Raw genomic sequence first — 14,617 nt, forward strand, 5'->3', positions numbered from 1 at the left:
TACTCTCGTCCCCAGCCACCTAATAGGCATATCCAGTATGTGCGACTAAACAATAATAAATCTTTTCGGCCTGTAAATTGTAAAAAATAAAAAAAATTAAATAAAGGGGGGAACAAAACAAGAATGTGTGACGGATCCGCTTATATTCTACAGGGTGAAACAAGGAGACGCCAGGCCTTTGAAATTAACCGGAAAATTCTGTTTCTTAACCTATCGCGCTACGACTTTGTGCAGCGCTGCCCACAGATGGTGCTTTTTTTTTTTTTTGTACAATTTGCAAAGAGTGGACTTACCTGAGGGAAAAGTAAAAAAAGAAAAAGGCTTAGCTCCTATGGAAACGCAGCGAAGCCACCGGTCTTCAAACAAAACGGCGCCGTTTTGCACGGGAGACAGGAGATGGCGCAAGCGGTCGCGACGCCAACTGCCGCCAACGAACGAGCAGACGACGCCGAGAGCGGGCCCTTTAGCAGACAAGGAACTGCAGTTCCTTGCTGTTACCGCGCCTGTCTTTTTTGTTTTTGCGACTGTCGCCGCCTGCGGAACGCGCGCTGCTTTTGAGTCTAAAAGGTCGTCTGCAAAAAACGCCTGCTCTCGGCGCCGTATGCTCGTTCGTTTGCGGCTTTTGTTGCGCCATCTCTTGTGTCCCGTGCGAAACTGCGCCGTGTTGTTCGAAGTCCGGTGGTTTCGCTGTGTTTCCATAGGAGCTAAGCCTTTTTCTTTCTTTACATTTTCCTCGGGCAAGTTCGCTTTTTGCAAATTCTACGAAAAAAAAAACAAAAAAAAAAACACCATCTGTGGGCAGCGCTGCACAAAGTCGTAGCGCGATAGGTTAAGAAACCGAATTTTCCGGTCGATTTAAAGAGCCTGGCGTCTCCTTGTTTCACCCTGTAGACGTCTTCTATTGACGTGGCGACGGCAAAACAATGTTTTCGCTCATGCTGGAAGTGACGACAATTCAAGGTAGCGCCTTTGGGGAAAGGGTCTATACTCGGGGACAATTCTCATTGGCGATGCAGTCACAGGTACCGGCACGTGTGCCCTCTCCCATTTTGGGCGCCGAGGAAAGTATGCGCGCGCTCTTTTCCTCTCCTCGGAAATTCCCGGAAAAGTTGTCCCCGAGTAGAGTGCAACCCAACAAAGAGAGACTGAGCTATGACGAGACTATAGTGCGCACAAGTGGTATTTCGTTGACTGCCCGTTTTTTTGTTTCGTTACGGCCAGCTTGATCACATTTTCTCCTTAAATTGATAATTACATAGTTACATAGTTGATAGTTATTGATAGTTATTGATAGTAAATGGATAGTGACACACGTGATCTTAATCGTCACAGCAAAGCCGTACTTCGTGCGTGTGCCGGAAGACGTGACGACGCTCGCCGACGAGACCGTGGAGTTCCAATGCAAGGTGAATGGAGATCCGAAACCCACCGTGACCTGGAGGAGGCAGGACGGGAAGATGCCTGTCGGAAGGTGAGCACGTGTTTAATGCTAAAACAGTGGATGTAAAAAAAGTTTGTAAGGTGAATAGAAATAGGTAGACTGACAGAACCGCCCTATATACACCATTCACCCCTAAACTGACAGGCCAGCGGAAGCCAGGTGCTCGTTGGACCAATCAGCCGTCGAACGATCACCACGGGATGACGTTCCCGCCCATACCCACTTGTAGAGAGCCTTTAATACGAGGAGTTTCCAACTACACGACGGGGTCACGTGGTTTATGGGCCACGTTTGCAGTACGAGCAGCAAAGAGGTGACTAACGGGTTGGCCAGACGATCAGCGTGTGCAAGCGTCTCAGCCTTTCCGCCCGCTTTCTCACTAAATACTCGACAATGCGGCGCATTGGCGCTTAAAGGAGCGATGCAACAATTTTTGTACTGTGCACAAATACCGCTTAAAGCGGATCCGTAACGTTAATGACCTATGAAACACGCGTTCGTTTTTCACCCCACGCAATAGAAGTCCCAGAAAAAAATTTAACAAAAACGAGCAGCGTTCACTCCCTCAACTCGCAGCCAGAACAAGTGGCCACGTGATCTGGAGCCGATTATATGCCGCCAGTGTTGATCATAGCCACGCGCTGGGGTTGGCAAAGCGCAGGACACGCGCTGAGTTCCAGACATTGTTATGGCTCGGCTATTGTCGTCGTTGCAGCGATTGGACACGGGTCACAACCCGAATGCTTCTCGAGCTAGCAATTGTCACGAGCCCAAGTCGAGTGCCCACGCAATGCTCGGGTCCAATCTTTGAACCGCATTCAAATATCGTCACTTGGGTGTACTGCGATCCCCGAGTTACGTCATCAAAATTTGCAAAGGAGAGATTGAATGAAAATGATCGCTTTTGTCCTTGAAATTGCACCGCAACAAAGGAGTTTCTTGGCCAATGGCGTTGCGTGTGAGTATCCTTGAGTCCCAGGTGTGCCAGTAAGCTCGTGTAGAGAGAAAAACATTCCAATTGAATATCGTTGCACAGCTCCTTTAAGAATCAAGACCGATCTCCGCAGGAGGGGTCCGCCATTCAACCGTAAGCGCTCCCCAATGTTTGACATTTTGAGATGGACCCTCACCACAATCTAGGCACTCTACCCTCGCGCAGAGGGCGGGTCAGGGGATGAAAGGGAGGCGGTTGGTAGGTTCGGCAAACGCGTAGCTCCCACCGCCCTGTTAACTTAAGGGTGAACGGAGTATAATAGCGTAGCTTTACTTCGATTCATCGCATGTCTGACCAGAGTCGAAAGCACGAGCACGTACAATTGGGAACACTTACACTAAGAGCGTAACTCACTGGGCTTTCTCTATACTTAATAGACCATTTGCAGTATTCCCAAGCGCCCCGGCCCTCACTCAAGGAATCATGGGAACGGTGTTCCTCCAGCTAGCGATCGCTAATTTTTGACCAACTCCAGGGTTACACAATTTTTAGTGTAATTCGAGGTCACCCTGAACAAGCACCCAAGGACCCGTCATATCACTTTCAATATCGCTCGTCAATGTCAGCATTTTGATACTGCGCATGCGATCCACCTTTCAACCTGGGTGAGCTGCAGAAATCTCTTACAATATTATCATTCTCGTGATTGTTGTTTGAGCAGGAATCGCTTAAAGCGCCGATAATTCACAACAACAAAAACCAGGATTTAGCTCGGAGTCCGCGGGGCTGTTTATAGGATTTTTAGCGTTTCTAACTTAGTATCAGCATGATAATAATATAAGAGATTTCTGCAGCCCATCAAGGTTGAAGGGTGGACAGCATGCACAGTATCAAAGACGCTAACTTTGAGGAGAAATTTTAAAAGCGACATGACAGGTCATTGGGGTATATCAGGCGCTTGTTCAGGGTGACTCCGAATAACGCTCAGAAGCTGTGTAACAAAGAATAGGGTCGAAATTACCAATCACTAGGGGACTGAAGAAACACTGTTCCCATGATTCTTTTAGCGCGGGCCGGGGCACTTGGGGGATATCGCAAATGGTATATTGGTATAGCGACGCTAGAATACGCACTGAAACATGACGCGCACCACGACTTTTCGCTTTTGACGCTGTTTGATTGTTAACTTCTGCTCGTAGCCTCAACTGGGCACGGACTTAAAAAAAAAAACAAAAAAACAAGCAAACACTAACATAAGAAAATTAAAAAAAAAATTGCAGGGCTTTTATGGGAAACGCAATTTTGATGTTAGATATTCAAAGATAATATTTTTGGGGGGAATATTTACGGATGCCAGGCGCAATTTAGGAGCAGTTCATGGTCCGCTCTAGGCCCCGCCCACGGAACTGTGTCCCCGCTCATTACTGTTGGATTGGCTTGGCTGTTTGGCTGAACACGTTCACAAGCCTTATGTCTCTCTGTCACCACGCCCTCTAGTTTGCCTTCTGACACCGTCTGCTAGTCGTGTGGACAGACGCGCGGCTGCGTACGCCGTCGTTTGCTATTAAAACACGCTCTACTACCATCCATGGAGCGCACGAAGGCCAGGCTATGAAAGCGGTGCGTTCATATCCGCTGTGCTTGCGTCCGTCTGCTATTTCGCCCCCGTCGAAATTCGCCTGCGACGCTCGCAATGCGCTACCATGAAGCGGTGTATTAGAGTTGCATCATGCACGTTCCACAGTCTAATACAAGCGTCCGTCAACATCTGTCAGTGTGCGCTAAAAAGCGAACGAAAGCACTAAAAAGTTATATGCACTCTTTTCAACCTTCATGTTCTTGCTGTTCTTTTTTTGCATAGCTTTTGCGAGTAATGTGGGTGAGCGTCTTGCAGAGCGATTAAAACGCGATCTAAAAATATTCGGTCTAGCAAACTAGGTGCACTGCTCAAAACATGAGAGCTACAGCCCTTGCGAATCGAAATGACGGAATCATACCTGCAGAAACCTGATGTAACGCAAACAGCTAATTCCTTCTAGTCAGATAGCTCACAAATTCCTACCTTTGTAGGTTACCTTTCAGTACTGAAACCATGGTCGCAATCACGACAGTTGCACGATTCTCAGAATAGCGGGCCGCTTTTACGAGAACTGTCACGGTTATTGAGCACTAAAATGCGGTAACAAACAAATAATTCATATCAAGCAAAATGGTTGTCGTGGAACGTTAGGTTTACGCCAGTCCTGCTATGAAAAAATGCCTTCGCACAGTGCTTCCGAAGGCGTGTACTTGCGAGTCGCGACAGTTGCTTGCTGTAAACTGTGTCGCTTGAGGATATCTTCCGCTGAACACCTCCGTGAGAGGGAAATGACTGGCACTCATACAAAACTAACGATCTGAAGAAGCTACGTGTCGCGTGAAACCGCTCGCGGCAGACGCCGGCAGCCATGTTAACTATCGTTTGAAACCGAAGCGGAAGAGTGTATCTCATGATAAATTTGAACACAATGACTCTATTCATACAGTTTGTTTCTCAAACCTAAAAAAAAGAGTAGAATAACAGATAATGGCACTGTGACGGCGTTATGAGAATTAACGAAACTTTCGCGATGTGCCTTTCACTGACTTCCTTACTGTGTCAGTCAAGGAGGAGCATGAAGGGGCCCTATATTTGCCATGTATTCGGAACGCCTTTGAAAAATATAAAAAAGGCAGCCTTTTTTTTCGAGGAAGTTGTTCGTGTTTATAAGATAGAAAAATAAAGCACTCAAGAACGTAGAAGTGCATGTGCGACACTCCACTTTCATTTTATTTTTGGTAGCAAAACAAAACTTGATTACGCTAAATGCTATCTTCTTTTATTTTCTTGCACTAATTCTACTTGCTTATGAAAATTAACAACAAGAGATAGAAAAAAAATTAACTAGGCTAAGTATTATTCCTCATTGTATTCCCTCGCATTTTTTCTGCTTTTGCAAACTTTAGTTCAAATATTAAAGGGGCACCTTCGATTTAAAGTTGGTAAAATTATAGACACACTTTTAACATTAGGCATCTTATGCATTCACACAAACGTTTATAAATATCTCACGTGTTTTTATTTCACTTCATTTTGCGTATAAGAAACTATTTCCATAACCTTGGGAAATAATAGATTGATTTATTTTGCCTTTACTCTCCCTCCTCTTTTTCTGTTAATCATATCATCTTATACATGCTCTCCTCTCCCCCCTCGCCCCCTTCCTCCTCTTTCTGGATTTTTTTTTTAGTAAGGTTCATGCATTTTCTTTTATACCGTATTCTCGAAGAGAACACAGAAAATATTTATTCTTGAGATGTGATGTCTAACGTCAACAAAGCGGGAGTTTAAACATAACCTTTATTAATATCATCATTAACATTCCTTTTTGAATTTAAATTACCGATACAGCACATAGCACCCAATTTCTATTCGCCTTTATCTTTAAACATATAAAACCATGTAGCGATCACCACACCTCACAAGCATTTTGGGTCAGGCAATGGTAGAGTGCGCGGCAGGTGGAAAAAGACAATTTTTTAAATTTAGAGACGAGAAAAAACACAATTTTATTCCTCTTTTTCTTGTGCTCTTTCTACATTATAATTTACTCAAATGAGGTGTTCTGTTTTTAGGGCCAACATCCAGGAAGACAAGAGCCTGCGTATACAGAATGTCGCCCCCATGGATGAGGGAACATACATCTGCGAATCGCAGAACTTCGTTGGCTCAGTTTCAGCATCTGCTAGTCTCACCGTGCACTGTGAGTGCCAGTGTGCATATGATACCTAATATTGTGATATGCTTTAATGTTACATTTAATTATCTTATAATCATTTTCAGGTTTACCACCCTTCTGTTTATCGTTAAGACAAATCTTTTTAACACAGTTCTCTCTGTTTATTTCTTCAGGATTTCTACGAAGTTCCGCGCTGCAGAGAAAAATAAACAAATGAAGTCAACACAAAGCTGCATAAACCAGTTGTGAAAATATTGACTACAAAACTTTTACATCGCTAAGACATGCTTAGATATGTGTTGAAACGCCAGTCGTTGTGCAAATTGGCAAACATAAAAAAATAATATATTCACAATATAAAAGGACTTGAGTTTCCCATCGCGTTGCACGTTGGAGCTAAAATAATATTTCACCAGATGACCCATTTTCCAGCCCGCCCATCATTCCGGCTGACACCTGAGGACCAGAAGGTGGGACTGAATGGCGTTGCCAAATTCGACTGTCTTGCGACCGGCAATCCTCTGCCGTCCGTCTTTTGGACCAGAGAGGGCAAACAGGTGACTTTTTTTCTTTATACAATTTCCCATTATGTTTTTTTTTTTTTTATTTCCGCTCTTCCTTTTCTTTTCCCTTGGCATCTTAAGTGCTACGACTGTACTAGGAGAACTTTCTGAAACTCAAGTTGCAACAAAAGAAAGCATACTATTACCCGGGTATCTTTTTATTGATCAAACTACGAACTGGCAAGAACTTGTAATTAAAGCTTGTGTCTTGCCACATAAAAAAGGAAAAAGATTTGTCTTAGGTTCGTTTGTCTTGTTCCACTACCTTGCCAAACAGCTACGTCCGAAAAAATAAGCAGATCAGAAAACCCATTTTGTGCTCTCACTCCGGTCTAGAAATCATAACGTCAAGTGACACTAATGACTTGTAGCTGCATAGAAAATGTTTGTAGTTATCTAAATAAAACACAAGAACCAAGGATGCTAGACTACCAGGTTCAATCTTTCACAGAACACTAGAACTTTCCTGTGGTTTCTTGTGACTACAACTACAGGTGCTGATGTTCCCTGGAAAATCGCACGGCCGGTTTTCGGTCACAAACGAGGGTACTCTGGTCATCTCAAGTGTGCGCAAGGAAGACAGGGGCTACTACACCTGCTCCGCACTCTCCGTCGTGGGGTCTTCCATGGCGAAAGGCCACCTGGAGGTCACTGCAAATGCCGACCTCCCACCGCCGGTCATTCGTCTCGGTCCAGCCAACCAGACACTGCCCATCAACACTGCGGCCATCATGCCCTGTGAAGCCTCGGGCAAACCAACTCCGACAGTCCGCTGGCAGTACAACGGAGTCCCCTTGCAGATTGATACCAGGCCCAGATATGTGATTCTTCAGTCGGGAACATTAAGGATTAACGGTAAGTTGCGCATGATTACTTGGCTAGTATCTGAAGATGAAGCAGAGAACCAACCAACTATCAACACAACCCATATACGTAAGGCCTAAGCTTTCTACCAGTGGCTCTCATTTTAGTAATGAAACATGTTTTCGAAACCTACTATTTCAGGATAGGTTTCCTTAGTTTAAAAAAAGTGATGGACCAGGAAATACGTACGGTATATAAAGAAGTTGTGTGAGCGTGTAGCATATTCTTCTGTTCCAAAAATGCAAAGTTCGCGTCTTCTGTGCGGATTCAGGCTACCATGCTTTGTATCTCCCTTCAGAGAACCAGACGCAGAGCAATAAACTGCGAGGTCCGTCATTAGTCAGTTATAAACAAGAGTGGTTTACCTAGATGTGCGTATTAGTTTTCCACACGCGCGTTAGATCAATATATCATGTGGATTCTGACGTGCTTTTGATTGGGCCAGGCTGCCCTTAGTGTTTGCTGTAATCCATTGCACGGCGATGTAAAGTATATAAACTGTTTGTCTTTGAAAGAATCGCTAATTCTCAAGCATGTGCATGCAGTACGTGAAAAGCAGAAGGAGTACTACTTGTTTACTTAGCATGAAATTCCTGAAATTAAAGTTATCACAGACCTAATTTATTTATAAAAAGGGACTGAAAAAAAATAAATAACTGAAGGCAATATAAAGTGGAGGCGCATTCTTGCAGCTTTCCACTTTCACGCGTTGTTAAGCTGGTTATCTACGGTGTGTGTTCGCGCTGTGGAGAAACACAATAAGGTGTCTTTAGGGAGACCGGGGCATGGAGAAGCATACTTTTATGTACTTTACCGATTGCAATGAATGCCACACAGCATGTTAATAATGCAAACCCAGTCGGGTTGGTCAAATTTCATAAAGAAATTAGGCATTGTTGCAAAACTACAGTCCAATTTGTCATAAAAAAGGAAAATGAGAGCTCCATTGAAAAAATACCTAGAATTTTGAAATATAATAAAGTCGTAGTTCTTTTCATGAATGCAGTGTTGAGTAATTGGTGAACAAAGTAAGATATGTATCAATATTTATAGATGTTAGGTTCTGCATAAAAGTTTATTTAAAATCTGGCTTCATTTCTTCTTTATATGATTTTCACTAAAGTTAACCTTTTCATAATGAACAGATAAAAGCTATAAAAAATCTAGTACCTTCCTGTATGTTTCAGTAAATATAAAAAAAAAAACACTACTTTAGGTGTGTGGCAGATCAGTTACGAAATTATTGGTTTTTAGAAACGAAAATATGTTGAAAACTCAAAACCGAGATAAACACTCTTGAAGGGTCAAACTGTGTTCCTCTTAAAATGGTACTTGGTAAAATGGTAAAATGGTACACTTCAAACGCTCTTTGAGCATAAGCAAGTTTGTCATGTTCGCTGTCTGGCATATCGCGGGCACAGTTGTGCTCCCACCAAAGTCTGGACGCACAAAACGCCGAGCAAGCGGTAGCCTGCGAGTCGAAGTCACCACTGTCAGTTAGTGGCGGCTTCTCTGGGCAGACTTCTCGCATCAACACACTGTCTTTCGCTTAATCAGTGTAAACTCGTTCTCTCTCAGGATGTTCAGTGATGAGGAAAGGTAACACAAGCTACGATGATCTCACGCGGTCTGTATCTGAGAAGGAGGTGAGGCGGTTTTGGAAACGAGGATGCCTCCCGGTTTCCATTGCTTGAGCTTCCGAGCAGCGAACATAAACGACCTCCTACCGTTAGTTGGCGGTATTCTAGCAATGAAATCAAAGATCTTATAATGAGCAAAAGCACATAAAGCTGTTGGAAATCAAAACATAAACTAACGCGCGCAATGTTTTTTCTTGTTGTTGTTTTCATATATGGTTTGCTAGTGCGAATCAGGGCTGCAACTTCGCCGAGCTGTTCAATATAAGCGCGTACAGCGGTTCGAAATGCTTAGAAAGGGTACTTTTTTATAAACAAGTTATGTCACCTGAATGCACGACGAAGAACCAGAAAAAAAAACCAAATAAGGTGCAAACTAAAAAGAAAAAGAAAAAAAAAACGCTCTTTCCAAAGAGCGGTTTTGCTCCCTGCCAGGCCTAACCAACGGCGAAGCTAGCGGGCTTTGTAAATGACAAACGCACGGGTCTGTTCCTTTCTGGCTAGCGCGCGCGGCCGCCGACACATCAAAATTAATTTATTCCCAAGCAAATGCTATGAATATGAAAATAAAACATCATGGGGACATGCACTGTGATTTATAGAGGATGATAAAAGTACGTTTTAAACATTTTTCTCCGAAAAATTTGGAAATGTCTAGGTCATGCCCCTTATTATCACATTCATTTGGGCATATTTTAGTGCATGCACCTTCTGGAACTAATCTCGATTAAAGATAAACAAAGAGTGTGACACACTGTTGTTATAGACTATAGAAAGTGCAGCTCAGCCCAATTGGACATAAGACATCATGCAATTCGGATATTCCACAAATTCATTGTTTGACGCTGATGATTGCGAAACATATTTGTTTCTTACTTCTTAAAGTTATATGGTTACTTTAAGAAGTAATCGAATCTGGTGAATATGCACTTCGTTAACGTTGGTTCACCAGACGCCAGCTTTCGAGACTGCGAGTCCCACGAAAGTTCTTCGCAACGCTGTGCCACAGAGACCACAACTAGCCTATCGAATACGATAATGCTATCACCGGCAACATTATACGAAGTGGAAGGGCTTATACATAAAAAATAAAGCTGCAGCTGGTGTAGACGATAATAAAATAAAGCCTGTCAAAGATTCCTCTCAACAAATAAGTAAACTCTTGTCACATGTAATAAATCACACTTTAAAAACTGGTATGTTTCCAAACGAACTAAAAGCTGCGAGAGTTACCCCGGTCTACAAAGGAGGAGAACGGCTTCTACAAAACTACGAACCAATCTCGCTTTTGCCTATTGTCTCAAAAATATTTGAGGGGGTTATAAACAATAGATAGAGGGCTTTTTTTATAAACACGATGTCATAAATAGATGTCCAGTACGGCTTTCAAAATTCAATATCAGCAGAAGAAGCACTAGTTGAGGTAAAAGATAAAATTATAAATAACATTGAAAACAAACTGCACAGCTTAGGCCAGTTTCTAGATTTCAAAAAAAGCATTCGACACTATTTAACACGACATACTACTAATCAAACTTCAACAAAATGGCATTCGTGTTGTTGCCCTCCCTACGCTATTGAAAATTCTCATTCGTGAGAACTTTCTGTGTCCAATAAACACATATGAATCATTCAAGATGTATAAGAACGTATAAGAGCCGTATAAGAACCATGTAAATACTATATAAGAACTGTATAAAATATATGAGTACATACAGGCACCATATAAGAAACTAGTGGGAAGTTTCTTATAAGTTTCTTATGGGGTTCTTATATAGCTTATATAATTCTTATATAGTTCTCATATAATTATTAAATGGTTCTTATATGTTCTTATATGCTCTTATATATCTTGTATGATTCATATGTGTTTATTGGACACAAGAAATTTCTCATACAAATGATTTTTTTTACTAGGGTAGTGAAAAAAGTTATTTGTATGAGAAATTTCTTGTGTCTAATAAACATTTATGATTCATACAAGATATATAAGAACGTATAAGAACATATAAGAACCATATAAGAGCTATATAAGGACTATATAAGCATTATATAGGATATATAGGAACCATATAAGAAACTTATTAGAAACTTCCCCCAAGCTTCTTATATAGTGCTTGTATGGTCTTATATATCTTATATAGCTCTTATATAGTTCTTATATGGATCTTATATGGTTCTTATATGTTCTTATATACCTTGTATGATTCATATGTGTTTATTGGCCACAGAAATTTCTCATACGAATTAGAATTTTCAATAGGGCTGACCTAAATAAAAAACTACCTTAAAAATCGCTCGCAGTTCGTACACACCTATATCATATCTTCAACTATACTAAAAATTAAGCATGGGGTTCCACAGGAGTCTATACGAGGACCCTTATTATTCTTTCTTTACGGTAACGATATCAAAAATATTCTAAAATCCCGCAGCTTGTCATGTACGCGGACGATACTAATGCATTTTTGACTTCAGCTTCTAAAGCATCCCTAGAATCAACGGTCAACAGCAATTTGAAGCATCTCTCAGTAGGCTTCAAAACAATAAATTACAACTAAATGCAAAAAAAAGTAGAATGTTCTGTCCCGTAAATAAAGTCGACATCTCTAAGGTGACTATATGTTTTAAAAATAAGAAAATGAGGTTAGCGCACAAAAATTTCTCGGCGTGTGGTTTAATCGCGAATTAAATTAAAATACTCACATAAATAGGATAAGCGCCGAGTTATCTAGAGCCGTTGAATATATATACAGGATACAAAATATTATACCCCTTTGCTAAAAAAATATATTACTCACTATTTTTCTCAAAACTGTATTTTAGTTTGGGGAACGACATCGACCACACATTATAATAGACTGGCCGTCCTACAGCAAAAAGTTCGACTTTTTGAAAGCCATAGAGGTAACGCCCAAGATCTCCCCACGGGTTCATTATTCAATAAACATGGACTACTCAAAGTCAATCAAATCTATTATTTTTAAGCTATTACACAAAATACGCAACGAAAACCTTTTCAGGACTTCGCCAGATGACAGTCAACATTACACACTTCGACACACCCACAGACGACCTCCTAAAATACGCAACAATTACGGGAGACAGGCAAAACGTTTTCAAGTCGCCAAAGTTTTAAATAGTACAGAGGGACTAATTGATTTTAAATATAATCTACCACAATTAAAAAAAAAAGCTAAAAGAAATCTTGGTGGCAGTGACACTGTGTTAGGCAACCTATGCAATTTCTTAAATCGTATTCATATTTGATATTTGGTATTTATGCATTTCGCTCAGATTGTTTACCCTTTCGGACAAAACCGTTTTGCGTTTTTTTACTTCTATGTACCTGTGCTTACATCAATCAATCAAACAATCAGTTTATTTTTCTTTCAAGGGGTACACGCTCCTTGAAATGGTACCTTGGCGCAAAAGGCGATCGTGTTGTCTTGACGGTATTTTTTGCGTGAACGCTTTGCACTATTTTATAATGCTGTGCTAGAGCTGTAAGGGGACAGAGACCTCGTCAGGCATCACGCCTTTATTCTCTGCCCACCTACCGACCCGATCGGGAAAAGAAAGAAGAAAGAAAGAAAGAGAACAAACTAAAAAAAACATAATTTGCATCTTCATTTCTTGACAATGCTGAACACGTCATATCAGAACAAGACCACAGATGTGTCATGTGGATACTGTCGAGAAAGATCTTAGAACTGCAGGAAGCTATACAGACTAAAATGTTTTTTTTTTCGTTTCTGGTTTTGTTTTGTGTTTTGGAAAACGAAAAGGGTTTATTTAGACCTATGTAAATAAGAATCCTAATATAAGGCAAAAACCCCCTCGAGTATATTTATAATTTCTCCAAATTTGCTTTCAGGGTTGCAAATAACAGACAGTGGAACGTACACCTGCACAGCATCCACTGAGAGTGGAGAGACTTCGTGGACCGCCTCACTAACCGTAGAGTCTCCGCACAACCCCAACGTCAACTTTCACCGGTCTCCAGATCCCTCCACCTTTCCTGGGCCGCCATCGAAGCCCGTTGTGGTCAACATAAGCGAAACTTCAATTACCCTCACGTGGAGGCGCAGCGAAAAAGTTGGAGAGTCCTCGTTGAAGGGATACTCAAGTAAGATTACTGGACGATGCTCTTACCTAAGTTGATGTTTGTATCTTCAGCACCGTTCAAATTAGTTTGTACTTGCACTTGCAGAAGTTCTATAGAGCAGCCCCTAGTGCTGCCACTTTTAACCCTTTATGTTAAATTTATGGATCGTCCCACTTTCATCGTCTTATTTCATCCTCATGATGGATCACCATATAGATGGAATATCACAAAGTATCACCTAGGAGGACAAAGACTTAGCAATGTACTTTTCCTTTCCTTTCAGTTGAATACTATAGCAGTGATCTGCAAAGTGGCTGGGTTTCAGGAGCACGTCGTTTGCTCTCTGAAACATACACAGTTCAAGCACTGCGGCCTGACTCGCGCTACATCTTCATCGTTCGAGCTGAAAATTCTCATGGTTTGGGGCCCCCAAGTCCTGCCTCCGATACCATACGCACTCTAGGTAGATGTTATTCATACAGTTATCGCTCTTTTAAATGAAATTTAGTAACTCATGCAAACAAAAAAGGCATGTTTTTTTGTAAAGCATCAGATTAGCTTACAAGGGCATTGTATGATACCCTTAAAGCTGAGACAGTAAGTGTTTTAATCTTGTCTTTTTCAAGTGTCTATTACTAATTTAGCTATAAGGTTTAACTGTGCTTACCTTGAAATTTGCTTGGTTGAGCCTAATTAATACTGACGTCATGCACTTTATGCAAAAATAAGCATCTTCCCAAATAAGTTCTTTATTGGTTTGATGATGAAGTTTGTTCTATTTTCTTATTTGTTTTTATTTCCGGCTTGAAAAGTAATCTGAGCCTCTACTGTTCCAGGGTTACCTCCTCATTTACTTCCCGAGTACAATCTGGACGAAGCTCGAGCCAAGTTGACCGCTTGCGTGGTGACTCTACTAGACGCGCGTGCGGCAAGCTCCACCGCCGTGAAACTCACATGGAGGGTATGGGCAATTTCTGAGAGTTTCATATTATGAAAGATTTCAAGAAAAAGCTAAACGCAAAATTTGGCATTAAGACAGGCTAAAATGAAATAACTGCGTGTTGTCAAGAATAAGGTAAACTTATACAAAATATTACTATCTGTGAGTAATGTCCTTTATGCATACACATGGTGGTCGACATGTAGTGCATGCATATATGCAAATCGGATAGAAAAAGATATTGAAACACCTGGCAAAGTGCACAATAAATGTGCATAATTGAAGAGGGTGAAGATAGCATCGATAAAGGTTCGAGACTGAATTGCTCATCGGTACTTGACCTGAAGATGTCAGTAATTAAGAATAAGAAGT

General features: G+C 41.4%; 1 protein-coding gene across 9 annotated transcripts in view; it reads left to right on the forward strand.

Moving 5' to 3' along the window:
* LOC8024969 (roundabout homolog 1) overlaps positions 1-14,617 on the forward strand; it is a 111,678-nt gene that overhangs the window by 67,244 nt on the left and 29,817 nt on the right. For all 9 annotated transcript variants that reach the window (XM_042289864.1, XM_042289878.1, XM_042289879.1 and 6 more), the window contains exons 3-9: positions 1,333-1,471; positions 6,030-6,157; positions 6,566-6,690; positions 7,191-7,551; positions 13,075-13,326; positions 13,589-13,768; positions 14,142-14,266. In XM_042289864.1, coding sequence (XP_042145798.1) covers positions 1,333-1,471; positions 6,030-6,157; positions 6,566-6,690; positions 7,191-7,551; positions 13,075-13,326; positions 13,589-13,768; positions 14,142-14,266 — 1,310 coding nt within the window. The remainder of the gene's footprint in view (positions 1-1,332; positions 1,472-6,029; positions 6,158-6,565; positions 6,691-7,190; positions 7,552-13,074; positions 13,327-13,588; positions 13,769-14,141; positions 14,267-14,617) is intronic.

Source organism: Ixodes scapularis, unplaced genomic scaffold (genome assembly GCF_016920785.2).
Source record: "Ixodes scapularis isolate PalLabHiFi unplaced genomic scaffold, ASM1692078v2 PGA_scaffold0__279_contigs__length_252992795, whole genome shotgun sequence".
In the NCBI taxonomy this organism is placed as follows: Eukaryota; Metazoa; Arthropoda; class Arachnida; order Ixodida; family Ixodidae; genus Ixodes; species Ixodes scapularis.